Genomic DNA, 27,630 nt, shown 5'->3' on the forward strand with positions numbered 1-27,630 from the left:
CCCCCAGATGGAGACAGATGGAAAGAGATGCCTCAAACCCAGAAAGACCCAGATACACATACACTCCACATTCAGACACAGGCAGACAGACAATACCATAGACCACAGCACACACACACACACATGCTCTACCAGACAGACCCACACCCAGAACACACAACACAGACAAATGTTAAGGGGTGAACCTTTTTCAAAAAACTTAGGTGCCAGCCAAAATTTTAGAAGCTGGGTAAACTATCCCAGCCCACCCAACATTTTTTTGTTTTACTTTTTTACTGTTTTCACTAATTGTTTTTTTCTCCTTTTCCTTAGTTTGTTCATCTTTTTTATTTTGCCATGTTTTATTTTGCTTATTTAACTTTTTTAATATATACGTTTTGCCTTTATTCTCCCTCCCTAATTCCCCACCTCATCTCTCGCTCAGATTCCCCTCCCCCACTCACCACTTCTTTTCCCCCTGGCAGGCAGCAGCTGCAGTCTTTCTCCTGGGATAGAGACCTGGCTGTGACAGGAATTCTTCCTGGACTATGGCCTGAGAGTGGCAGTTCTTCCTGCTTGTGAAATACCACAGCAGCTCCTCCCATGCCTGGGTCTACCACAGCAGACATAGCTCCTTCCCTGGCCCCACTGCAGTGGAAGCAGCTCCTTTCTTGGGTCTACTACGGTGGAAGCAATTCTTCTCCTGGGCCAGTTGAAAGAGATGTATGGCCAAGCCATGGCATGCCTATGATTATTGTCACTATGCTCCCTTTCTCCTGAGCTTGCAGTGCCTCTGCGGCACTAAAACTGGATAGCACAGATCAGTGGCGTAGCCAGAATTGATTTTTTGGGTGGGCACAAGGTTAACATAGGTGGGCACAAGGCATGCAGGTCTACTAGTTGTTTTCTTACTGATAAATAATGCCATATACTGCACCCTAGAATGGCTTTCTAAGTAGTTTGCAACAGCCATTATGTGTCATGTATGAAACTTTAAAATAATTTACTTCAATTATTTCAAGTATAGAAAACAATCAAATCCAATCATATAATAAAACAAAAATTAATGTATTCTTTCATGAACCATCTTTGCAGAAACCCAGAAATCTTCATAAATACAATAAAATATAATTAATCATCAGAACAGGTGCAGCGCAGAGCTAGGGCAATTCACATTACAAGTAACATGAAAAAAAAAATTCAAATTCTGGTGTAATCTCAGCAAAAAATAACCCTCCACTGCTATTTTGTGAAGTAACAAACTCTTGCAAAGAAAGAGGCATCTGGAACCTTGCCAAACAATCACAGCACTGACTCTCAGGATTCAAACAGCAACCTTATGAAAAAGCAGCAATGCAAATACTACACCAGGCCCTAGAACATTAATACATCACCTACAGGAATAACAGAACAGGCTGGACTACTACTACAGAGAAACTATATGCTAGAAATACTCATTTCTGTCACAAACAGGCAAAACTGAGACCGACCCTTACCTAATATAGAAATAAGAGACTATAAATTAGAAATAGAAACATGTAGATAAAGCCAAAATAAAAAGCCTGAGAAACTAAAATGTCTGAACAGTGGAATACTTAAGAAAGAGCAAAATACAAAAATATAAGAATGCACATTCCCAAAGATGACATATTTAAATTGCTGTACCAAAAAGACTCTCTACAAAAATTATATGCAGTGATAACAGCAAAATATAGATCTCTCAAAAAGCTGCTGTAACATCACAATTTTTTCAACCAGAATTTGTAACATCACCTCAAGTGAGAGAAAATATTTTTTAAGTCACCAGACCTCATAAACCGGCATACTTAGTAATGCTAAATTAGCATGAAGTGTATTTGCCCACGTTTATAATCATAGGTCATAGTTATATAAATTTTTGTGCTTTCGTGAAAAAATGAAATTAGTGATACAAAACTTTTTGCTTATTCTTTTTCAAGTCACATTGACGAAAACTTAGCTTAAGTGAAGAAACGCCATGTTCTTCAGATGAGGCTAGCATGGAAAAAGCATGGGCTTTTTCCATGTTCTTCAGATGAGGCTAGCATGGAAAAAGCATGGGCTTTTTCCATGTTCTTCAGATGAGGCTAGCATGGAAAAAGCATGGGCTTTTTCCATGCTAGCCTCATCTGAAGAACATGGCGTTTCTTCACTTAAGCTAAGTTTTCGTCAATGTGACTTGAAAAAGAATAAGCAAAAAGTTTTGTATCACTAATTTCATTTTTTCACGAAAGCACAAAAATTTATATAACTATGACCTATGATTATAAACGTGGGCAAATACACTTCATGCTAATTTAGCATTACTAAGTATGCCGGTTTATGAGGTCTGGTGACTTAAAAAATATTTTCTCTCACTTGAGGTGATTTTACAAATTCTGGTTGAAAAAATTGTGATGTTACAGCAGCTTTTTGAGAGATATTTAAATTGCTAACATCTCCCTCTCTCTCTCTCTCTCTCTCTATATATATATATATAATTTTTTTTTTACCTTTGTTGTCTGATCTTTGTATTTTTCTAATCAGTTGCTCCTGGTCTCTCTTTCCCATTTTTTCCCTTGTCGCTCATTTCCTAAATCCTCTTCAGTGTCTTTTCTACTACTGTCTTCTTCCCTTCCATACACACACACATATATACATAAATGCTTTCTCTCACAGACTCCCTCACACACTCAGGCTCTCACTCTCATATGCTCTCCCCTCCCCCCCCCCCCAGCTCACATTCTCTGCAGACACACATACAAGCTCTCACTTTCTCACCCCTCCCCAGGCTTATATTCTTATGCACACACAGACGCACATCCAGGCACCCATTCTCATCCACACACACAAACCCATTCTCCCATTCTCACCCACACATACACACATTTAAGGTCCCATTCTCACCCACACATACACACTTTCAAGCACCCATTCTTACCCACATATTCAAGCTTCCATTCTCACCCACACACACAAACCCAGGCTCCCATTCTCACCCATATATACACACATTCAAGCTTCCATCCTCACCCATATATACACACATTCAAGCTTCCAACCTCACCCACATATTCAAGCTTCCATCCTCACCCACATATTCAAGCTTCCATTATCACCCACACACATTCAAGACTCCATTCTCACTCCCATACACACCCAGGGTCCGATTTTCACCCACACACACACAACAAGGCTCCCATTCTCATCCTCACATACACATTCAAGCCTGTGCACAGTTTCCGCTTCCTCCCCCCAGAGCAGGAAGATCAGCTGGCCTCTCCTGCTGCCACTGGCCTCCTGCTATCTTCGGGCCGTATGGCCGACCGATCTTCCTGTTGGGGGGGGGGGGAGGAGAGCGGAAGCGCCGCGCACAGTTTCCGCTTCCTCCCCCCAGAGCAGGAAGATCAGCTGACCTCTCCTGCTATCTTCGGGCCGTATGGCCGACCGATCTTCCTGTTTGGGGGGGGAGGGAGGAGAGCGGAAGCGCCGCGCACAGTTTCCGCTTCCTCCCCCCAGAGCAGGAAGATCAGCTGACCTCTCCTGCTATCTTCGGGCCGTATGGCCGACTGATCTTCCTGCTGGGGGAGGGGGGAGCGGAAGCTGTGCACGGCGCTTCCGCTCTTCTCCCCCCCCCCCAACAGGAAGATCGGTCAGCTGTACGCAGGAGGCCAGTGGCAGCAGGAGAGGTCAGCTGATCTTCCTGCTCTGGGGGGAGGAAGCGGAAACTGTGCGCGGCGCTTCCGCTCTCCTCCCCCCCCCCCCCCAAACAGAAAGATCGGTCGGCCATACGGCCCGAAGATAGTAGGAGAGGTCAGCTGATCTTCCTGCTCTGGGGGGAGGAAGCGGAAACTGTGCGCGGCGCTTCCGCTCTTCTCCCCCCCCCCCCAACAGGAAGATCGGTCGGCTGTACGCAGGAGGCCAGTGGCAGCAGGAGAGGTCAGCTGATCTTCCTGCTTTGGGGGGAGGAAGTGGAAGCTGTGCGCGGCGCTTCCGCTCCCCCCTCCCCCCGCAAACAGGAAGATCGGTCGGCCATATGGTTGTAGGACCGCTTCCCCACGTGTGCCGTGATGGTGCGCCAAGCATGGGTTCTCCTCTTCACTGTCGCGGGATGGGATCCCGCGACAGCCTTGCAGTTCTGGTGTCAGTTGGGTGGGCCTGGGTCTAAATTGGGTGGGCAGCTGCCCACCCAGGCCCACCCGTGGCTACGCCACTGGCACAGATATTTTTTTCTTCCTTAATCAGCCAGCTGATGCTCCCCCATTTATGCACCCCTGCTGTAAATACTATGTTTTCCTCAAGTTTGAAACTTCTTAACTAACAGTTGACATATTTGCAGAAATAGACAGACAGGACTGATTATTTTCTTTTCCAAATGTTTTTTAAAACAGAATTAAGTACAATACTTTCTGCCTCGGTATGTTGGTATTCTGGCAATAAGATACTTATTTATGAATTTAAACGTCATGCTATATACATAAAATCATTTTAGGTGAACAGTGATTTTCAAAGCATGGGAAAATTTTGCTCACCAAGTCTTTATATAGCTATAAAAGAGACTGGCATGTCATATCTCTAGAATAAAAAAATTTCAGAAGGTTTTTTTTAGACAGCTGAAATTTATTGCTAACTGCCAACTATCAATCATTGAGGAGCAAACATTGATAATCATGGTATTACAAAACTACTGACCATCTTTGGCCACCACTCATGGAAGAGTGGTTCATTCACCAAGTCAGGATCCTTACTTCTACTAGGGATGCCAACTGGACTTGTGGACCTGCTTTTGTCAAGAAAACTACTTTTACTATGACTATTACTATGGTTTACTATGACTACAAGTTCTTGTACACACTGGAGTAAAACCAGGCCTAGACCAACATGTCCTTAAAATCTGAAGCCAGCTAGCAACTGAAGGGCATGTAGGGAATAACACATACAGGCAAAAACTGCAGAAGTGCCAATAATGGCTTGGGCAGTGATTTTATTCTAGAACAAAATAATCTAGTACTGTATAAAATGGGGAGCATCACCAGCAACGGCAGGATTTGAACTCATATTTGGTCTTTAGCCATTAGGCCACACTCTGTCCATGTGGGTATGTGTGTGCACTTCCCTTACTATTAGACAAAACTCTGTGTAGCACTATTATAAAGCTCAATAATCTCTCAGGGATGTCATGGAAATAGGCTGAGCAGAAGGAGTTGCACATCTCTGGGCATGAAACTTTTCATTCCTGATTTTGTATATTAACTGCAAAATAAAATAATTTTGCTTCTCGTGGGTGTACAGTGCAACCCAATAGTGCTACAGACCCCAGAAGAGCACTGCAGCATAAGCAACATTTGTATTAACTATTTTGAACCACAGTTTGTTGTTTTCATGTCCTTTAATTTTTAGCTGGTTTTCATATTTTCAGTGCACAAATTTTATTTATTAATTTATTGTATTTAGTGTTGTTTGTACATTTACTGCTATTTGCAATGGATTTTTATTGGATTATTGTGATTTTATATTCCTATACTCCCAATCTTGATTATTATTGGAAAGGTGGTTTATAAATTTGAGAATTAAATTTTGTAGTTATCCTGGCAGTGATGTTTCAATGCACATTTTCAGATATTTAAAAAGCAAAACAAAATCTGGACAATCAAAACTGTTTGGAGAAAAATAAGCTATCCTACTCACTCTTGCATATGGTATAATAAAGAAAAGTAAACGGTGGCTCTTCAATTCAGTACCTGTGAAATGTAAACTTTTCTTTTGTACTGTGGTTACTCTGGTAATAACTGCTTTTGCGCTATAAGGGCGTCTGGGAACTGGCCCGAATGAAAATCCAGGTCTGGTTGTGCTTATCATTTCCTTGAGATCTCCTGCCGAAAGTGAACTGCACCAGGCTGTGGCAAAAAAGAAAAAAAATACATTATAAGTTTCCTGCTAATATTAAACCCTGTGATACCTGCTCTACAGTGTGGTTGATCATTGTTATGTGAACATAAGCTCATTCTTGGAGATTAGAGAAAAGAAGTGATGAGCTGAAAATTTTAGAGCTTGAATTTCTTTCACGGAAAGTGTGGTGGTGGTGGTAGGGAATATGTGCTGGAGAATGGCAGATGGAGGGGAATTACTGGAGGCTCACCAATAACGGATCAATAATATACATCCTTTCCCCCTCCCCCCATGAAAATGGCCCTAAATGGGGATACAAAAAGCAGAGACAGGAACCAAGTTTACCAGATCATACTGATTAGTGAAAAAAATAACTATTTTAGTAATGTTTATTCTTACTTGTTTGGTTACACTGAGTAATTACAACACAATATAAATACTTCAAACAGTAACTGAATCAATTTTGCACAATTGCTTTTATTCAGTTATATCAGACTCCTACAGCCTTTCAGGTTCCTCAGGTACTGGTACCTTTAATGATGTGTTATCACGGTTTGATGGAAGGGCAATGCAGATGATGATTTGAAGGTACAAGTGGCGGTTTCTAGACCAAGTTGCGGTACTTTGCTTTTAAGTGGTGGTTTCCAGCATTAGCTGTGGATCTCAGGTATGAGTGGTGGCCGTCAGATACAAGCAATTTAGAAGGTGTAGCTGCCTTTTCTTGACTAGAAGTAAAGTTTTGGTTGTTTTTAAATCTTACTAAATTTTGACTTTTCTTCCCTGACTCTCGCTTGGATTTGCTTTCCTCAGCTAATTTTTGGCTTAAGGGATTTCCTGCCTTCCGGAAAGCCGCCTGCAGTATCCGCCTGCTTCCAGCCTCCAGTGGGTGGCGTTCTCCGTCTGAACATTTTAAGGACGTAAGGAAGACGGAGCTGACGCAGCCTGGGGGGGGTACCCGTCTTTGCTACTCGACGCCTGATTGGTTGGCCCAGCCAGCCGGAGCCCCATCTGGCCAATCAGTGTCAAGTAAACAAAGCAAAACATGCCACGGGATCCCAACTGCTACCGCAGCTCTCCTGAGCCGAGAGAGAAAGAGGATTTGAGAGCTGAGTGACCGGAAGACTTTGGGTCCGTAAATCTAGAGAGTCTGAACCAGACCTGTTTCTTTCTTGCCCCCATTGCATGCATGATGGCAAATGTAACTCCTACTTTTCTTAGAGAAATCAGAACTGCGGCTGTACGTGTGTAGTGAGGCAACAGCAGGATGGGGACAGCCTATTCGGATTGACCTAGGTGAGGCTATATATAACTTTTAGCTGCTGAGAGCAAAGGAAACTTTCTTTCCCTGCCTGCCTTGCCAGGTAAGCTTTATCTTGGGCTGAGAGTAGGTTTAAAGGGAACAGGTCCTGCTGTAGGCAATGGATCCTGGAGATCCCCCTCGATAAATGAGGCTCTGCTTCTTTGCTGACAGAAAGACCCTTACCATAAAAAGAATCGCTTTCAAAAAGGTGGGACAAGTCATGTCCCTCCTACCTTGTTGCCTCCATCCTTCCCACTGGGAATGGATTGGGTTAGAAGTGGTTTGGATGGTAGTGAACGATTAAAGCTTTTGTAACGCCATTAGCAAACTTCTTTGCTATTTGCAATTTCAGACTGCATTCAGGAAACTCCCCAGCCACACAGAATACTCAGAAAATGGGAGGGATAAAGAAAGGGAGAAATCAAGTGTAGGTAAATGAAATTTAAAAAATAAACTTACCATCAAAAGTACAAAATCATGACTTTTTCTGGCCCATCTCTAATTAAAAGGTATCTCTGCTCTGTTCTAGTAAAATGGACTACTGCTGCTCATATATTTTCCAGACAGCAAGTCACTTCACTAAATAAATATACAAAATCCTTCTTAACCTAAAAAACAAAAGGAAAAGTTTAGGCGTCATGAAAATAATTTTAAAAAGGCATTTCCTGCTTAATATAACCCATAAAATGGATCCTGAGTTCATTATCAGCCAAACCACTTCTAACTCAATCCATTCCCAGTGGGAACGATGGATCATGATCACCAAAATTTCAACTAGTCAGGAAGAATTTGATAAAATGCAATATTTACTCTCCTGATCTGAAATCTTAATTTTCTGGCCCATCTCATTTTTTTTTAGCTTGTACAAGTCACAAATAAAAGAAGAAATTGGTCTTATGCTCTTGCTGACTTGGTCATTGAATTACTGAAATCCACTGGTACTGTAATACTAGCATGTCAAAGAGAGGTATTTTGGAGGATACGTTTTTAGGTGACCATAAGAACATAAGAAAATACCATACTGGGTCAGACCAAGGGTCCATCAAGCCCAGCATCCTGTTTCCAACAGTGGCCAATCCAGGCCATAAGAACCTGGCAAGTACCCAAAAACTAAGTCTATTCCATGTTACCATTGCTAATGGCAGTGGCTATTCTCTAAGTGAACTTAATAGCAGGTAATGGACTTCTCCTCCAAGAACTTATCCAATCCTTTTTTAAACACAGCTATACTAACTGCACTAACCACATCCTCTGGCAACAAATTTCAGAGTTTAATTGTGCATTGAGTAAAAAAGAACTTTCTCCGATTAGTTTTAAATGTGCCCCATGCTAACTTCATGGAGTGCCCCCTAGTCTTTCTATTATCCGAAAGAGTAAATAACCGATTCACATCTACCTATTCTAGACCTCTCATAATTTTAAACATCTCTATCATATCCCCCCTCAGCCGTCTCTTCTCCAAGCTGAAAAGTCCTAACCTCTTTAGTCTTTCCTCATAGGGGAGCTGTTCCATTCCCCTTATCATTTTGGTAGCCCTTCTCTGTACCTTCTCCATTGTAATTATATCTTTTTTGAGATGCGGCGACCAGAATTGTACACAGTATTCAAGGTGCGGTCTCACCATGGAGCGATACAGAGGCATTATGACATTTTCCGTTTTATTCACCATTCCCTTTCTAATAATTCCCAACATTCTGTTTGCTTTTTTGACTGCCGCAGCACACTGAACTGACGATTTCAATGTGTTATCCACTATGACTCCTAGATCTCTTTCTTGGGTTGTAGCACCTAATATGGAACACAACATTGTGTAATTATAGCATGGGTTATTTTTCCCTATATGCATCACCTTGCACTTATCCACATTAAATTTCATCTGCCATTTGGATGCCCAATTTTCCAGTCTCACAAGGACGTCCTGCAATTTATCACAATCTGCTTGGGATTTAACTACTCTGAACAATTTTGTGTCATCTGCAAATTTGATTATCTCACTCGTCGTATTTCTTTCCAGATCATTTATAAATATATTGAAAAGTAAGGGCCCCAATACAGATCCCTGAGGCACTCCACTGCCCACTCCCTTCCACTGAGAAAATTGTCCATTTCCTGTACGTACTAGGATCAGTCCAGACTGTGGGTTATGCTCCCATTCCAGCAGGTGGAGTCAGAAGCAAAAGCTCGAGGGGAGGTCCTATATGACCTCACACCTTGTGCCTCAATCCTCAGTATCTTCTGACTCCAGCAGGTGTGAGCAGGGGACTGACCAGTCCCCAGCACAGGTTTTTAGGTTTTAGGCCTTCTTTCCTGTATCTTTAAGGAATCAAGAATTAAAAAAAAAAAATAAAAAAATTTAGTGGGATAATTGTTTGTTGGGTAGAGAGGAACTTGCTGACTAACTGTCTCTCTGTTCCTTTCCCCTAGTCGTTTCTCACTGTCGTTTTTGGTAGTCCTCTCACCTGGATATCCTCCGTTTTCTCAGGGGTGTACGTCATCTGAAACCCCCTTCCAGATCACCCTGTCCGTCTTGGAGTCTTAACTTGGTACTCAAGGCTCTCGGAGGTCCTCCCTTTGAGCCTTTACGGGGGGCCACCATCAAAGACCTCACCTTAAAGACTACTTTTCTGGTGGCCATAAGTTCCGCGAGACGTATCTCGGAACTCCAAGCTTTGTCTTGCCGAGAACCTTACCTCCGTTTTTTGGATGATGGAGTTTCCATACGGACGGTACCTTCTTTTCTCCCAAAGGTGGTTTCTTCTTTCCACTTGAATCAGTCGGTAGAACTCCCTTCCTTCTTGCCGTCAGATTCCAGACAGCTCCGCAGTCTGGATGTAAAGAGATGTCTAATGCAGTACTTGGCATCCACTAATGACTTCCGTCTTTCAGATCATCTTTTTGTTCTATGGTCGGGCCCCAGAAGGGGCCACATGGCTTCTAAGACAACCATTGCCCGATGGCTCAAGGGTGCGATTGCTGCTGCATATATAGGAAAGGGGCGCCCTCCGCCTCTAGGAGTTAAGGCACACTCCCTTCGGGCGCAAGCTGCGTCGTGGGCAGAAAGTTCGTCCGTGTCCTCTCAAGAGATTTGTAGAGCGGCCACCTGGAAGTCCTTACATACTTTTTCTCGACACTATCGTCTGGATGTTCGTGCTCCGGGTTTCGGATCCTTCGGCGGTAGTGTTTTGAGAGCAGGGCTGTTATCGGCCCACCCGGAGTAGGGAAGCTTTGGTACATCCCACAGTCTGGACTGATCCTAGTACGTACAGGGAAAAGAAAATTATTCCTTACCTGCTAATTTTCGTTCCTGTAGTACTCAGGATCAGTCCAGACACCCTCCCTGGTGATTGGGATTTTTTCGGGGATAAGCCTCTGCTCTCTAAGTCTACTCCTTTTTTCTTCTTCTCCTAATCTAGCCCTGGGGCTCCAGGGCTCACTATTTCACAGTTTGGTTTACAAGTTCCATGTTGGTGTTGTTTTACCAGTTTTTTAATCTTCGTTCATTCTTGTTGAATAGGTGTTATTCTTGATTCCTCCGTCTCTTCTCTTTGGCTTTGTAAGTCTAGTTACTGAGGATTGAGGCACAAGGTGTGAGGTCATATAGGACCTCCCCTCGAGCTTTTGCTTCTGACTCCACCTGCTGGAATGGGAGCATAACCCACAGTCTGGACTGATCCTGAGTACTACAGGAACGAAAATTAGCAGGTAAGGAATAATTTTCTTTTAGTCCTACTCTCTGATACGGTTCCGCACAGGAGACTGGTGAACAAAACAAGAAGCTTAGGAGTGAGTGCTGAGGTGGTGACCTGGATTGAAAACTGGTTGATGGACAGAAAACAATGCGTGATGGTAAATGGAACTTTCTCTGAAGAGAGAGAGGTTTTAAGTGGTGTACCACAAGGATCGGTGTTGGGACCGGTCCTGTTCAATATCTTTGTGAGCGACATTGCGGACGGGATAGAAGGTAAGGTTTGTCTCTTTGCGGACGACACTAAGATCTGCAACAAAGTGGACACGCCGGAAGGAGTGGAGAGAATGAGACGGGATTTAAGGAAACTGGAAGAGTGGTCGAAGATATGGCAGCTGAGATTCAATGCCAAGAAGTGCAAAGTCATGCATATGGGGAGTTGAAATCCGAATGAACTATATTCGATGGGGGGGGGAAAGGCTGATGTGCACGGAGCAGGAGAGAGACCTTGGGATGATAGTGTCTAATGATATGAAGTCTGCGAAACAAGGCGATAGCAAAAGCCAGAAGAATGCTGGGATGCATAGAGAGAGGAATATCGAGTAAGAAAAGGGAAGTGATTATCCCCTTGTACAGATCCTTGGTGAGGCCACACCTGGAGTACTGTGTTCAGTTCTGGGGACCGTATCTACAAAGAGACAAGGACAAGATGGAAGCGGTACAGAGAAGGGCGACCAGGAAGGTGGAGGATCTTCATAGGATGACATACGAGGAGAGATTGAAGAATCTAAATATGTACTCCCTGGAGGAAAGGAGGAGCAGGGGTGATATGATTCAGACTTTCAGATACTTGAAAAACTTTAATGATCCAAAGACATCGACAAACCTTTTCCATCGGAAAAAAATCAGCAGAACCAGAGGTCACGAGCTGAGGCTCCAGGGAGGAAGACTAAGAACCAATGTCAGGAAGTATTTCTTCACGGAAAGGGTGGTGGATGCCTGGAATGCCCTTCCGGAGGAAGTGGTGAAGTCTAAAACTGTGAACGACTTCAAAGGGGCGTGGGATAAACACTGTGGATCCATCAAGTCTAGAGGGCGTGAATAAAGTGGAGGCATTCAAACACTGCACGGAGCGGCAGTAGCCACAGCGGCATTCAAACACTGCACAGAGCGGCAGTAGCCACAGAGGCATTCACGGAGCGGGATGCCAGTGGCCAGTAGTTGGTGTTCCACCTTCACGGAGCGGAAGGATGGAGGGCTGCTATTTCCAAAAAAAAATAAACAAAAAAATAAAAACAGGGGTGGGTAAGAGTATGGGGCAAGGGGGTGGCCTGCTTGTTACAGCGGTTGCTACCCCCAATTGAGCTGGATGTCACTTGGATGCAGATTCAAAGCTGCTCTCTAAATTGGGTGGAGGGGAATTAGGGCTGGAGGGTACTGGAAGCCAATAGTAACAGGTGGGAGAGAGAAAAAGGGAAAAAAAATGGATAAAGTGCGTAGCTTGCTGGGCAGACTTGATGGACCATTTGGTCTTCTTCTGCCGTCATTTCTATGTTTCTATGTTTATGTTTCTATGTTTTAGCCAGTTTGCAGTCCATGAAAGGACATCGCCACCTATCCCATGACTTTTTACTTTTCCTAGAAGCCTCTCATGAGGAACTTTGTCAAACGCCTTCTGAAAATCCAAGTATACTACATCTACCGGTTCACTTTTATCCACATGTTTATTAACGCCTTCAAAAAAGTGAAGCAGATTTGTGAGGCAAGACGCCCTGGGTAAAGCAATGCTGACTTTGTTCCATTAAACCATGTCTTTCTATATGTTCTGTGATTTTGATGTTTAGAACACTTTCCACTATTTTTCCTGGCACTGAAGTCAGGCTAACCGGTCTGTAGTTTCCAGGATCGCCCCTGGAGCCCTTTTTAAATATTGGGGTTACATTTGCTATCCTCCAGTCTTCAGGTACAAAGGATGATTTTAATGATAAGTTACAGATTTTTACTAATAGGTTTGAAATTTCATTTTTTAGTTCCTTCAGAACTCTGGGGTGTATACCATCCGGTCCAGGTGATTTACTACTCTTCAGTTTGTCAATCAGGCCTACCACATCTTCTAGGTTCACCGTGATTTGATTCAGTCCATCTGAATCATTACCCATGAAAACCTTTTCCATTACGGGTACCTCCCCAACATCCTCTTCAGTAAACACCGAAGCAAAGAAATATTTTAATCTTTCCGCGATGGCCTTATCTTCTCTAAGTGCCCCTTTAACCCCACGATCATCTAATGGTCCAACTGACTCCCTCACAGGCTTTCTGCTTCGGATATATTTAAAAAAGTTTTTACTGTGAGTTTTTGCCTCTACAGCCAACTTCTTTTCAAATTCTCTCTTAGCCTGTCTTATCAATGTCTTACATTTAACTTGCCAACATTTATGCTTTATCCTATTTTCTTCTGTTGGATCCTTCTTCCAATTTTTGAATGAAGATCTTTTGGCTAAAATAGCTTCTTTCACCTCCCCTTTTAACCATGCTGGTAATCGTTTTGCCTTCTTTCCACCTTTTTTTAATGTGTGGAATACATCTGGACTATGCTTCTAGAATGGTATTTTTTAACAATGACTATGCCTCTTGGACATTTTTTACTTTTGTAGCTGCTCCTTTCAGTTTTTTTCTAACAATTTTTCTCATTTTATCAAAGTTTCCCTTTTGAAAGTTTAGCACGAGAGCCTTGGATTTGCACACTGTTCCTCTTCCAGTCATTAAATCAAATTTGATCATATTATGATCACTATTGCCAAGCGGCCCCACCATCGTTACCTCTCTCACCAAGTCCTGTGCTCCACTGAGAATTTATTCCATCCAGGAACGTTATCTCTCTAGCGTATCCCAATGATACATGTACCCAGTCAATATTGGGATAATTGAAGTCTGACCCAAAAACACCACAGAGCAGGAGAACTGCACTTCAATAATATCCAAACACGAGAGTGCAGAATAAAGTAAGTCCAAACCACAAGGTAAATCAAAACAGCTCTAAGGAGCCTGAAATTTTTAATTCCTTTTTTTGAATGGCAACTCCACTGACTTGCAATCACACCACAGTATAGACCGCGTCCCCCGACACGGTCCCGTGTTTCGCCAAGGGCTGCATCGGGGGGGAGCAACAAGGTTATCAAGGCACTGTAAATAAACATACAAGGGTTAGGACATAAGCTGGACAAAACCGACATATTAATACTATTTCAGATTCAAATAAATCGCATACCTGAATGCAGAGCAGTTTCAAAAATGGCAGGGAGCGCGTCCATCTTGACTGCAGACAGGTATTTAAACCTACCGGAGTGAGCGCAAAACTCAGGTTGACAGGTCACATGGTCACTAGGGGCCAATCAGCTTGGCCCCCGTTCCTGAGGCGCAACTAGCAGTGCATACAGCTAGCAATCTCTGGTGACCCCACACTCTTTATGTGAACAGATGCCATTCCAATTCTCGATTGAGCCCTTTCGGGGCTACTGTATCGAGGCGGAAAATCCACCTCTGCTCAATTCTTCCCAACTGTTCATTATAATTACCACCACGCGGAGAACGAGGAACAACCTCAATGATGGAGAAGACTAAGTCGGAAAGAGAGTGTGAATGTTGAGCCCAGTGTGTTACTAGGGGTTCATTCTCCCGAGAGTTACGTATATTTGAGCAGTGCTCAATAATGCGTGTTTTTATCATTCTAGTAGTCTTTCCTACATAGATTAAGGGACAAGGGCAAATAATGGTATAAATCACCCCTTTTGAAGTGCAGTCCGAGAAAGACCGGAGAGGAAAAACCTCTTGAGTGAGCGGATTTATGAAAGACGTACAGGTTACAGTGTGTTTGCACATCGTACAACGCCCACAGGGCTGATGTCCAATTGAGGGTGAGGGGACCCTTGATTCTGGCTGTAGGTCCACGTGAATCAGTCTATCACGGAGGTTACGGCCCCTCCGAAAGGTGAACCTTAAAGGACCTTGAAAAAGTCGATGCAGAGAGAGAGACTGCCAGTGTCTACGAATAATATTCGTAACCTGCCGGCTTAAGACGGAAAATGGTAAAATACAGTTGATAGTACTCTCAGATGATTCAGAGCGTGGGAGAAAAAGAAAATCCCGATTTGCAAAGAGAGCCCGTTTAAAGGCCCTCTTTACTACTGACATGGGGTAACCCCTGGACAAGAACCGCCCTGTCATTAACTTAGCCTGGGACAAGAATTCCACCCGGGTTGTACACAATCTGCGTAGGCGCAAAAATTGCCCAGTGGGGATGTTATGACGTAAATTACGCGGATGACAGCTTTGAAATGAAAGCAAAGTATTGCGATCAGTGTCTTTCCGGTAAATCGTTGTGGTAAACTGGTTTTCATGGACAGATATCACTATATCTAAAAAAGGAATTTGACGTGGATGTATTACAAAATTAAACTGTATATTCGGATCATACCCTTGTATGTTTATTTACAGTGCCTTGATAACCTTGTTGCTCCCCCCCGATGCAGCCCTTGGCGAAACACGGGACCGTGTCGGGGGACGCGGTCTATACTGTGGTGTGATTGCAAGTCAGTGGAGTTGCCATTCAAAAAAAGGAATTAAAAATTTCAGGCTCCTTAGAGCTGTTTTGATTTACCTTGTGGTTTGGACTTACTTTATTCTGCACTCTCGTGTTTGGATAATTGAAGTCTCCCATTATTACCGCACTACCAATTTGGTTAGCTTCCCTAATTTCTCTTAGCATTTCACTGTCCGTCTCACCATCTTGACCAGGTGGACGGTAGTATACCCCTATCACTTTATTCTTCCCCGACACACAAGGGATTTCTACCCATAAAGATTCAATTTTGTATTTAGTCTCATGCAGGATGTTTATCCTGTTGGACTCTATGCTATCCCGGACATAAAGCGCCACACCTCTTCCCGGGTGCTCCTCTCTGTCATTGCGATATAATTTGTACCCTGGTATAGCACTGTCCCATTGGTTATCCTCTTTCCACCATGTCTCTAATTAAGTCTCCAATTAAGTCTATGTCATCATTCACTGCTATACATTCTAATTCTCCGATCTTACTGCTTAGACTTCTGGCATTAGCATACAAACATTTCAAAGTTTGTTTTTTGTGTATATTTTCATTCTGCTTTTTAATTGATAGGGATAAGTTAGAATTTTTTAGCTCAGGTGAGTTTTTAGTTACAGGCACTTGGACTATTTTTCTAATTATTGGAACCTCACTGTCAGGATGCCCTAATTCTAATGCATCATTAGTATCCTTTGAAAATTCCTCTCTCCGAACCATGCACTGCTGAGCAACTGTCAGCTTTCCCCTTTGTTCTAGTTTAAAAGCTGCTCTATCTCCTTTTTAAAGGTTAGCACCAGCAGTCTGGTTCCACCCTGGTTAAGGTGGAGCCCATCCCTTCGGAAGAGACTCCCCCTTCCCCAAAAGGTTCCCCAGTTCCTAACAAAACTGAATCCCTCTTCCTTGCACAATCGTCTCATCCATGCATTGAGACTCAGGAGCTCTGCCTTCCTCTGGTGACCTGCGCGTGGAACAGGGAGCATTCCAGAGAATGCTACCCTGGAGGTTCTGGATTTAAGCTTTCTACCTAAGAGCCTAAATTTGGCTTCCAGAACCTCCCTCCCACATTGTCCTATGTCGTTGGTGCCCACATGTACCACGACAGCCGGCTCCTCCCCAGCACTGTCTAAAATCCTATCTAGGTGACGTGTGAGGTCCGCCACCTTCGCACCAAGTAGGCATGTTACCAGGCGATCCTCACGCCCACCAGCCACCCAGCTATCTACATTCCTAATAATCGAATCACCAACTATGACGGCCGACCTAACCCTTCCCTCCTGGGCAGTAGGCCTTGGGGAGATATCCTCAGTGCAAAAGGACAATGCATCACCTGGAGAGCAGGTCCTTGCTACAGGATCCTTTCCTGTTGCACCTGATTGGTGCTCTCCCATCATGAGACCTTCTTCCTCCAAGGCAGCACCAGGGCTGCCAGTCTGAAGTTGGGACTTGACTACAATGTCCCTGAAGGTCTCATCTATATACCTCTCTGTCTGCCTCAGCTCCTCCAGGTCTGCCACTCTAGCCTCCAGAGATCGGACTCGTTCTCTGAGAGCCAGGAGCTCTTTGCATCGCATGCACATGTACAACTTCTCACCGGTGGGTAAAAAATCATACATGTGACACTCTATGCAAAAGACTGGGAAGCCCCCCTCTTGCTGCTGGACTGCTGCCTTCATCTCAATTTTGATCAGGGAGCTCCATGTGAAAAGGAACAGGTCGACCAAGGAAAATCAGAATTAAAACTCCATGCATGCAAACAGGGGCTGAAAATAAGACAATGTTACTTGTTAATTTCATGAAGGGTGGCTGATGCATCAGGGGAGCAATTTTCAAAATTCCCCATCAAGGTGCAAAGGTGGGGAAGGGGGGGGGGGGGCGGGTACAAAGGTACCTTATTTTCAGAAGAGAAAGTACAAACATGCTTTTGCTTTGAAAAATTGCCCACAGACAACAAAATGCTCACAGGCTTTTGCACCTGCTTTTTGGTGTCATCTGCACAGGATAGGTCCACCCCTACCCGCCCTACACACGCCCCAGGATACGCCCACACTAAATACAGCTAAAAGCATGAGCATTTTAAAACATAGAGCATGCTATTAGCTGCATGGAGGGTGGGCCTAGCAAGTCACAGTTTACCCAGATAACAGGCTTTGAAAGTTGCCATCTAGAGTTTGGGTTGATCATAAAGACCAGTTATATCGCCATCCATGTTTTTGATGTCATATAGGGTTTTAAATTTATCTTTTACTTGGGATGAAAAATCTTTTTTGATTTCTTATTTTGGCCTGGACACAGGCCGAAACATGGCCATATTTTCTCTCATTTTTTACATTTTTTTAAGGTATTGTTTCCTTTAAATATTTTTGAGATTTTTATTTCTATTGGTGATTTTTCCACAAATGTTTTTGGTTTTGTATGTAACTGTCCTATGTCTATTGGATTTATTATTATTACTAGCTACGATTTAATACATCTTGTAGTTTTACAATTACCAGCCACTTCTGTTTGCTTACTTGCACAGGCTGGTAAGACCAGGACTGGTTTGGTCAGTCTCATTTCACATGGAGCCATGCGGTCAGCCTGATTAAATTTCTCTGCGTACCAGTTCCATTAAATGTCATTCTGCCAGGCAGCTTTCCTGGGAAAATCATAGACTGTACTACATGCAGACAGATATTACCCGGTCTCTCGTATGGTGACTTACATTAATGTCTGAAAAAGAAAAGTGTTTTCTTTTCCTGGAGACAAGGGCTTGTGGTGTTAACAATGGATTTTTCATTTATAAGAACCTTTTCCACACTGCAAAACAAAAGCGATGAAGTGAACGATGAGAAAGAGATGCCGTTGCTGGCACTTGAAATGACGTGTTTCTGAATGCATAGGAAGGCAGAACAAAGAGGCAGTGTGGAAGACAATTGTGGGATCAGAGCCCCGAGCAAAAACCTATGATTTAGGGAACAGGCTATGAAGACATAACCTTGTTGGTTAGGAGCCAGCCAGCAGAGTAAATTAACAAATGAGATTTAATGTTTGGGGCACAGAACGCAATTGTCTTAGGAAAGCTATGCTTTAAAAAAACCACAAAAACCACCCACCAGCTTTCTCAGGATGTAAACTACAACCCCTGTAGCGCCAGTCTTCAACCCTCAAGGACCAGAGTTCAGTTCACTCAGCCAAACAGTGGAAATATCCCATAGAAATTAAAGATCTGTTTCCTCGATGGAGTCCAGTATTAAGAGAGACTGCTCTCTTAAGAAAATAAAATGCTCCCGACTTCATAACTTGTAATGTAAAAAGTATATACCACTGACCAGCATACAGCTTCACTTGTTCAGTTGCCGCCTCAAGGGTGATCATTAACCTCCAGTAAAAAATAATAAAAATTATAGATAGATAGATACACATTTGTTTTGTTGGTGGGTGTGAGGCATATACCCAATACAATAAGAATTTATTTAATTCTGTTCTGTGTTTTTACATTATTAATTTTATGGTTTATAGCTATCAGTGTGCCTCTGAATAAAATGCAAAAGAGAAGAATCTCCTTTTTATATCCAGAGGTATCTCTGCTGCTTTCCAAAGAAAAGGTTCTACTTTGTTGGCTATAGTTTTTGACACTCCCGTTGGGGGCCCAGTGTCAAGAACTGAAAAATATATTGTAACACCCCCCCCCCCCTTGTCATATGATAGACTGAATAAGGGGCCACACAGATTGCAGGGCTATTTCTCAACATCCTGGAACTTTGATTCTGCCATTTTAAAATGAATGTTAGCCACTGGGATGCCAAAGTTTTAACAGTGGGAAGAAGGTCTGAACCTATGGGGTTTTCACAATGCAGTCAATTACTCTCAAACATCATCTCAAGGGTACACACTTCACAAGTGCTCTTTAAGCAGGAGATGAAAAGAGAAACCTAGCCAACAGTCTGTAATGGTGTTCAGTGGAAATAGATGTACTCCAGCTTAAAGAACTGGATCCAAGCCAGAAGAGAAAAATTCATTAACATAAAAAGAACCATTTTCACATAGATAAGCATCTGAATTAGCCATGCTGTCTGGGTACGTCTTCTGTGCCACTAGGCGGCAGAGCTCTCTAAATTTAGTAAAGTCTTTCAGCTAGGTACTCTCTCTTGTATTCTCCCTGGTTTGCCTGAGGCTCCTCAGTCCGTTTTTTTCTGCACGTGGAGCTCTGTCTCTCCAGACTCTGAGTTACAGTTGTGAGATAAAAACAAAAAATTTTCCACAAAAAAGGCTGGTTTAACTGTCATGCCTCGACCAGGATTCAAGTTCTGTGATTGTGACAAAATAATGTCAGTGACTGATGGCTATCAGTCCTGTTACATATGCCTGGGACCTGATCATGATCAGGAAAGGTACAGAGACTGTGGACATATGTCCTAGAGCGCAGCGCCAGCATGCAGCGCAAATAGAGCAACTTAAGTCAACACCATCCGGCTCCTATGCCCCTTCAGAGACTTCTGTAAGATCTCCGGGGCCAGAGAGAAAAAAGAAGGCAGTGTCCCAAAGAAGGGCTTCTTTGATGGAACCCCTCCAGGGAAAAACACCCATACCTGAAGCCCCTTCAAAAACAAGGGCAGGGATCAGGGAATGCATCGATGGCGTTGCGGCCGCATGCCTTACCAACGCCAATGACTTCCTGGAGCAAAGACAAAGAGCAGGGTACGAAGCTCCGACACACCTCAGGAATACGACGCACCAAAAGACCATCGAAGCTCCGGCGCATCGATGCACCGACGCATGGAGCACAGTGCATTGAAGATGCATTGCATCGAGACGGCACCGACGCATTCGACGCATGTCGACGCACAGTCTCAAAGGAAAAATAAACCGATACATCTGACGCAAAAACATAATCGATGCAATTGAGAAACCCTACACCTAAAAAACATATCTCTGATCATAAGAGACCTAGGGAACCGTCTCCATTATTCATAATCGAGTCCAAAGGGGACGTGTCTCCTCCCCATCAGTCTGACATCCCCCTTCATCCTCCCCTGGAAGCACACCAATGGTACATCCACAGACCCCATTGACTACTGTGCCCCTACACTGTCATCGCCAGTAGATCCGTTTCAGCCATCAACATCTACCTTAGCTTCACAAGCTATGACACAAATAACTGTCATTCTATCGCAATTTTTAAAGTCAATGGAACAACAACAACAGCAAAACCCGCCCTCTACACTTCCTCCAGTGGAAACTCCATCTGTGCCAGAGGACCCATCCATCCCAGGGCCATCACCGAAGGTACAACCAGTGAAACCGTCAGCACCCATAGAAAAGTTCACTTTGACATCTTCCTCTGATGATTCTTCAATGGGATACCCCTCGGACCCGGTTGAGGTCCCACCTGAACCAGCATCCCCGCCAGAGGATTTAACCTACTCACAGTTTATAGAGAAGGTAGGTCTCCTCTTAAATGAAGAGACCAGAAATCTCCACGATCCCAGACAAGAAATGATGGGCATATTGAAAATATTTGATACTCCAAGCGAACCGGTTGCACTGCCTCAACATCAGGGACTCAACGCCCTTATGGAAAAGTCATGGGACACACCTCTCACCACTCCATCCACTTCAAGAAAAATAGCTATTAAATATCACATGAGGGATTCACCCTATTATGCGACTGTTCAATTGCTGTACCAGTCAGTTGTTGTGGAATCGGCAATGCAAAAGGCAAAAAAGGCAAGATTGCATGCCAATATACTACCATCTGAAGATGCCAAGTTATTGGACGACTTTACAAGGTGATCTTACCAATCCAGCATGATCAATGCCAAAATTCAAAACTATCAGTTCTTTATAGCATAGTACCTTTTTGAAAATTTACAAATTCTTAAACCATACCTAACTCAAGTCTCTGCGGATTCTACCCTACCAATAGAATTCCACATTATGGAGGAAGGTTTACGACATCTATTAAGATATGAGGGATTTGAAATGTCTTCAAAAACATCAGCGAATGCAGTAGCTGCAAGACGTTTGGCATGGCTTTGATCCAGCGCAATCAGGGACAACATCCATGATAAACTAGCGAACCTCCCTTGTTGACCGGACAATCTATTTGGTGATAGATTCACTGAGACTGTTACCAAACTAAAAGAACAGAAAACAGCGGTATTGTCATTAACGTCTCCACATCCACAGGGATCGTTCAGAAACAATACCCCAACATATAGAAAACCAACGTACCAGCGCAGCTACAAACCTTACTCCTATTATAGGCCTCAGCCATACCAACAGGCTTGACAGCAGCCTTTCCAACAACAAGGTTCGCGTCCTAGGCCTAGAGCTCCTAGACAAGCTCGAACCACCAAGAGACTCCCAACCAGCAAAAACCTCAGCAAGTTTGCTTACCATAAACGGTTGTTTTCTGTAGATAGCAGATGAATTAGCCATGCTGACCCTCCCGCCTCCCCGGACAGTTCCGACATGGCATACAATCTTGCTAGATACGGACTGAGGAGCTTCAGGCAAACCATGGAGAGTACAAGAGTACAGAGTAGTTAAATCACAAGCAGACTGTGATACATTACAGGAGGACCTTGCAAGACTTGAAGATTGGGCATCCAAATGGCAGATGAAATTTAATGTGGACAAGTGCAAGGTGTTGCATATAGGGAAAAATAACCATTGCTGTAGTTACACGATGTTGGGTTCCATATTAGGAGCTACCACCCAGGAAAAAGATCTAGGCATCATAGTGGATACTACTTTAAAATCGTCGGCTCAGTGTGCTGCAGCAGTCAAAAAAGCAAATAGAATGTTAGGAATTATTAGGAAGGGAATGGTTAATAGAACGGAAAATGTCATAATGCCTCTATATCGCTCCATGGTGAGACCACACCTTGAATACTGTGTACAATTCTGGTCGCCGCATCTCAAAAAAGATATAGTTGCGATGGAGAAGGTACAGAGAAGGGCAACCAAAATGATAAAGGGGATGGAACAGCTTCCCTATGAGGAAAGGCTGTTCAGCTTGGAGAAGAGACGGCTGAGGGGGGATATGATAGAGGTCTTTAAGATCATGAGAGGTCTTGAACGAGTAGATGTGACTTGGTTATTTTCACTTTCGAATAATAGAAGGACTAGGGGACATTCCATGAAGTTAGCAAGTAGCACATTTAAGACTAATCGGAGAAAATTCTTTTTCACTCAATGCACAATAAAGCTCTGGAATTTGTTGCCAGAGGATGTGATTAGTGCAGTTAGTGTAGCTGGGTTCAAAAAAGGTTTGGATAAGTTCTTGGAGATGGCCATTAATCAATTTTACTTAGGGAATAGCCACTGCTATTGATTGCATCAGTAGCATGGTGTTTGGGTAATTGCCAGGTTCTTGTGGCCTGGTTTTGGCCTCTGTTGGAAACAGGATGCTGGGCTTGATGGACCCTTGGTCTGACCCAGCATGGCAATTTCTTATGTTCTTATGTTCTTAAGAGGGAGTACAAGGCTGAAAGGCTTTACTAGACTTAGAGAGCTCCGCCACCTAGTGGCACGGAAGACGTACCTAGACAGCATGGCTAAATCATCTGCTATCTATGGAAAACACCGTTTACGGTAAGCAAACTTGCTTTTTCAAGGGTTTCAGTTTCTTTATCCATAACTCTCCTCCTCGGATCTGAATCAGTGTCTAATATGCCCTCTCCTTGAAGGAAAAATTCTCTTCTACCACAATCATAGGCAGCAGGGTGAAAATGGAATAAAACCCTCTCTCCTTTAAAATTGGGTCTCAAAACTTCTTCCAAGCCAGTTGTCTCTGTCCCCACTATTAACTGGAAGCAGGGATAAGATAACTGGAAAATCCAGCCCCTTCAGACAGGTTGAAATGGCCCTCTCATTTGGGAACTAATAAAAGTCACAACAAAAAAGATCTCCAATTTGTCCTTGTTGAAAAAAACTCCGATTGGTAAGCCGTGAGACCTACCACGAACATCACCTCAAAACACTGTCCTGAGTTCCAAACTCTCCAACACCTCAGAAAAGATGGTCTCCTCCAAGCATGCCCAACCCAAAACGTATGAGGCTAGACAGGGCTTCCCAAACCTGTCCTGGGGATCCCACAGCCAGTCGGGTTTTCAGGATATCCACAATGAATATGCATGAGATAAATTTGCATATACTGAGTCTCCATGGTATGCGAATGTATCTCATGCCCTGGGCTAGACCCATCCCAAAAAGTGTATGGTCAGATGGGGGAGAGTCTACACGAAAAAAACTTCCAGGGAGATGTAAAATAAGGTTGTTAAATAAGGAAACAAAGCCCCCCAACCCTTACAATATGAAAACGCAAATTGGAAAGTTACATGCCAGCCACATAGCAGAAATGAGGCGTGATCACGTGGTGTGCATATATGGGCACATACGGGCTTGTTTTAAAATCGACCTCTAAGTTTGTATGTGAGGCAATGGAGGGTGGAATGACTTGCCAAGGTCACAAGGAGCAGCAGCAGAATTGAACCCTGGCTGCCCTGTGAAAATTAGCTTGTGTTAATGGCAAATAAGGGTTGTGTTTATTTACAAGTGTTAAAGTAAGCATGTTATCATGGCCGTTATCACAAATCTTAATTAGAGCTCCCCGAAGTGCAGTTGTTTTTTGTGTTAATGCGTCTGTGTTCAATTTTTTTGGGTTTTGACACATTATTTTCCTAGGCATTAATAGGTAATGAGCTCTTTTGCATAGATTTACATCTCATTGCCTCATCAGCACAGAGTTTGCATTAAAATTCTTGTGAACTAATTAATGCCTATTAAAAGCGTTGTTAATACATATCAGTTAGATTACACATGCTAACAGCTCTTTTAACATGCTTGCAAAAAAACCTTTGGGCCGGATTTTCAAAGGGTTATGCACGCTGGGCCTATTTTCAAAAGGCCCAGCGATAACATAAAGCCCCGGAAAGCGTGTAAGTCCCGGGGCTTTACTAAAGGGACGGGAAGGGAGCGTGGGCGGGGTGGGACGGTTCTTGTCTTACAGAGAGTTGGGCCTATTATTTTTGTGACCTGGCCAGCCTGGAAGGGAAGCCTCCCTTTCTGGAAGGACCAGAAGTAAGACTGTCTACCTACCAGACAAGTGGGCTTGCAGTGCTCAGAAAGAGATTTATTGGACTGAAGAGAATTAATTGTGTGCTTTCTTATTGTTTATTTATATTCTGTTTTTTCAGACACTTCAAAGCAGATTACATCCATGTACGGTAGGTATTTCCTTGTCCCTAGCCTGCTAACACTCTAAATTTATATTTTAGGCAATGACTTGCCCAAGGTCATAAGGAGTGAAAAGGGATTCGAATCCTGGTTTCCCTGGTTTGTAACTACTAGGCTACTCCTCCACTTGTAGCATTCTTAGCTGCTTTTAAGACTGTGACTCTCAAATCATTCAGGGAATCATTTGCAGCATGAGCAGTCTCAAGGAACCACATGCACTATCCCCTTTAAACCTTTCAGTGAAAGCAACTGCTGAATTGTTTTTCTGTGATGTTTTAAAAATATTACAGTATTAAAGAATGTCAAGCATTGGTTTCACAAATTTAAGAATGTGCACAAATCTGGGATGCATTTGACCAAGAAATTCAAGGAAATTGCATTTGTACAAACACTTTCAGCCCCAAAGATGTTGAAATTTAGGTGGTTACATTTTTTTGCAGCACATACCTTGATTCTGCTACCACTCTAGAGTGAGTCCAGGGTGCCCAGGGAATGTCTGCTCTTTTTGGACTGGATTGATATAATATTTGTCTACACATGGGCTCTGTGTGACAGTAGCTGAGCTGCTGGAGATAGCAAAGGGATTAAAAAAAAACAAAACTGGGACTTTGTCACAGTCATCAGGGGGAAGTAAAGCCCACCTTTGTAAACAGGACCAAAGATGCAAACAGCAGAATGGAGTCCCTGAAGTATCAACCTGCCAAGTGAATAAGCATGCTGCAAACACACTGATAAAGTAAAACATTCAGTATAAACATTTGAGTTATGTTTTCATTTTATAATCTCCTGAAGACAATGGTGTTTTGTTACAAGCCTTTGATCCTGTGGTCAGCAGCACCAAGAGGCAGATGCAATAAAGAAATGTTCCCATTTTGTATCTGTAGGAAAAAGCTCAGTGCATCTGACCTCAAGTCATGTTGTATTGCTTAAATCTTAACTGGACTAAGGGGAATTGTTTGGTCCTTCACCTTCTTTCTTCATCTTGAGAAGCACTTGTCTTCTTTTTCCCAACACTGGGCAAGGACACATTCAAGTCTGGAGATGGGCAGAAAGATTATAATACCGGGAGTTATCATTCTTTTGTTCACAGTGATGATTTTTGCTATTCTTGCGTGGATCTTATTTTTTTAAGATGCAGTAAACAATTTTTGTTTGAACACCACTCCCAGTCTACTGCGTAGTTTTGTTACCTCTTGAAAACTGCTTGAAGAAAACAACCAGTGGGCCTGATTTTAAAAAGCATGGAACCCGGGCACCCAGAGTCAGAAGTCTGATGTTTGAGAGGAAGATTAGAGATCCAGAACTGTGAAATTGCTGTGACACCTGTATTAGGGACTCTTAAACCAAGAAGGGGGTTACCTGTGTTTACAGCCACATCTTCCTACCACTCCATCCTTCAAGGACCAGGAAGCTCTCGTTTCTTGTCCCAGTTATAGAGTCTCGGCTGTGGAATCAGGCCAGGAGCCAGTGAATGACATGTCTCCATACTTCTGTCAAGAGTTTAGTGCAAAACGAGCACAGTCCTTCGCACAGATGAACATCAGATCTCACTTGGCTGGGTGCTTTGCAGACCACTATTTTTGGATCGGCTCATTTCTGTCATTAAGGTGACCAGATAGCTAAATGTCATTTTGTCCTGGTGTGATTCCCTTGGATGTGCAGTTCCATTGCCTTAAGTAAAGTGGGACCAGAATTCCATTAAGGGGTTAAGGCCAAAACCAGGACTGGATTAGTCTGACTTGCAGCTATCTGGTCATCTCATATTAACATCTTAAAAAAAAAATGTCTTTACTTCTGTTTTGATGTACTTTGAGTTCATTTCATTTGTAAACACTGAGTGGGTTGAGAAACTGTATTTATTTCCAAAAGGGAATTAACCATCAAACATACAGTGGGAGAAACCCTTTTGAAATCCAAATCCTGGCTCCATGTAGTCCTATTATCACAGCAATCAAAATATTTGTTTTACTTTGCAATCTGAACTCACCAGCTTGTACAAAGTAGCAAACTCAGACCTATCAGAGAATAAGTAGTGTTAATATAACATATCTATTTTCCATTCACCTTGCTGCATACTGTTTTTGTTCAGGATACTAAGGCCAGTTAGGTTTTAAAGTAAGATCAAAGCAAGGATATCCGGAGCTCTTTAATAAAACATTTTTCAAATTACAATATTTCTGGGTCTATTTACATATAATAATCTACTTTTTCAAAATATATTTTTCTAAGAGACAAAGTACTTACCCAGTTTTAATGTAAGTGCAGATTTTTCACAATAATTAGAAAACGCTGAGGCCTATTAACTGTGTATGTTTCTTGTTTCTTATTCAAATTTTTAAAGATTTTGTTTAGTATTTTCTCTCATTATTTTAAAAAAGTAAGTTTATATTTGGGGAGGGTGAATTTCACACAGTCAGTTTGCCAGCAACCGTGTCCTCTCCTCCCCAATCCTGGGGCCAATGCATAAAGGGGTAGATTTTCAAAAGTATGCGCGCTACCCGGCACGCACACATGTACGCTCGATTTTATAACATGCGTGCGCAGGCACGCGCATGTTATAAAATCGGGGGTCGGTGCGTGCAAGAGGGTGCACCTTGCGCGCTCCGACGCCCGCGGGCTTCCGTTCCCTCCCGTAAACTAACCTTCCCATCCCTTTCCCTAACCTTCCCCCCGGCCCTACTCTAACCCCCCCAAATTCTTATTATACCTTTTGCGCCTGCCTGGAGGCAGGTGCAGGTTGCGCGCACCAGCAGCCCGCCGGCACGAGATCCTCCAACACAGCGGCAAATGGCTGCTGTGCTGAGGCCTCTGGCCCCGCCCCCAGACTGCCCCTTTAGTAAAGCCCCGGGACTTAGATGCATCCCGGGGGTTTACGCACGTTGCCGGGCCTTTATAAAATAGGCCCGGCGTGCGTAACTCCCCCTACACGCATAAGGCTTTGAAAATCCAGCCCA

At 43.3% G+C, this 27,630-nt stretch overlaps 1 protein-coding gene and 1 long non-coding RNA gene across 6 annotated transcripts in view; one reads left to right on the plus strand and one right to left on the minus strand.

Annotated features, from left to right (window-relative positions):
- WDR38 (WD repeat domain 38) overlaps positions 1–7,713 on the minus strand; it is a 210,675-nt gene extending 202,962 nt beyond the window's left edge. For 3 of the 5 annotated variants that reach the window (XM_029612450.1, XM_029612451.1, XM_029612447.1), the window contains exons 1-2: positions 6,397–6,762; positions 5,718–5,873 (exon numbers count right to left, since the gene is read on the minus strand). In XM_029612450.1, coding sequence (XP_029468310.1) covers positions 5,718–5,835 — 118 coding nt within the window. In that variant the 5' untranslated portion in view covers positions 5,836–5,873; positions 6,397–6,762. Of the gene's footprint in view, positions 1–5,717; positions 5,874–6,396; positions 6,763–7,624 lie in introns of those variants that run through there. The other 2 variants (XM_029612449.1, XM_029612448.1) reach the window with 2 other exon arrangements.
- LOC115097035 lies at positions 6,920–25,838 on the plus strand. Its single transcript, XR_003858194.1, has 3 exons — positions 6,920–7,158; positions 24,637–24,666; positions 25,561–25,838. It is a non-coding gene; the product is annotated as an uncharacterized LOC115097035 (long non-coding RNA).
- Positions 25,839–27,630: the final 1,792 nt, after the last annotated feature.

The sequence above is a fragment of the Rhinatrema bivittatum genome, chromosome 8 (assembly GCF_901001135.1).
Source record: "Rhinatrema bivittatum chromosome 8, aRhiBiv1.1, whole genome shotgun sequence".
NCBI classification, from domain to species: Eukaryota; Metazoa; Chordata; class Amphibia; order Gymnophiona; family Rhinatrematidae; genus Rhinatrema; species Rhinatrema bivittatum.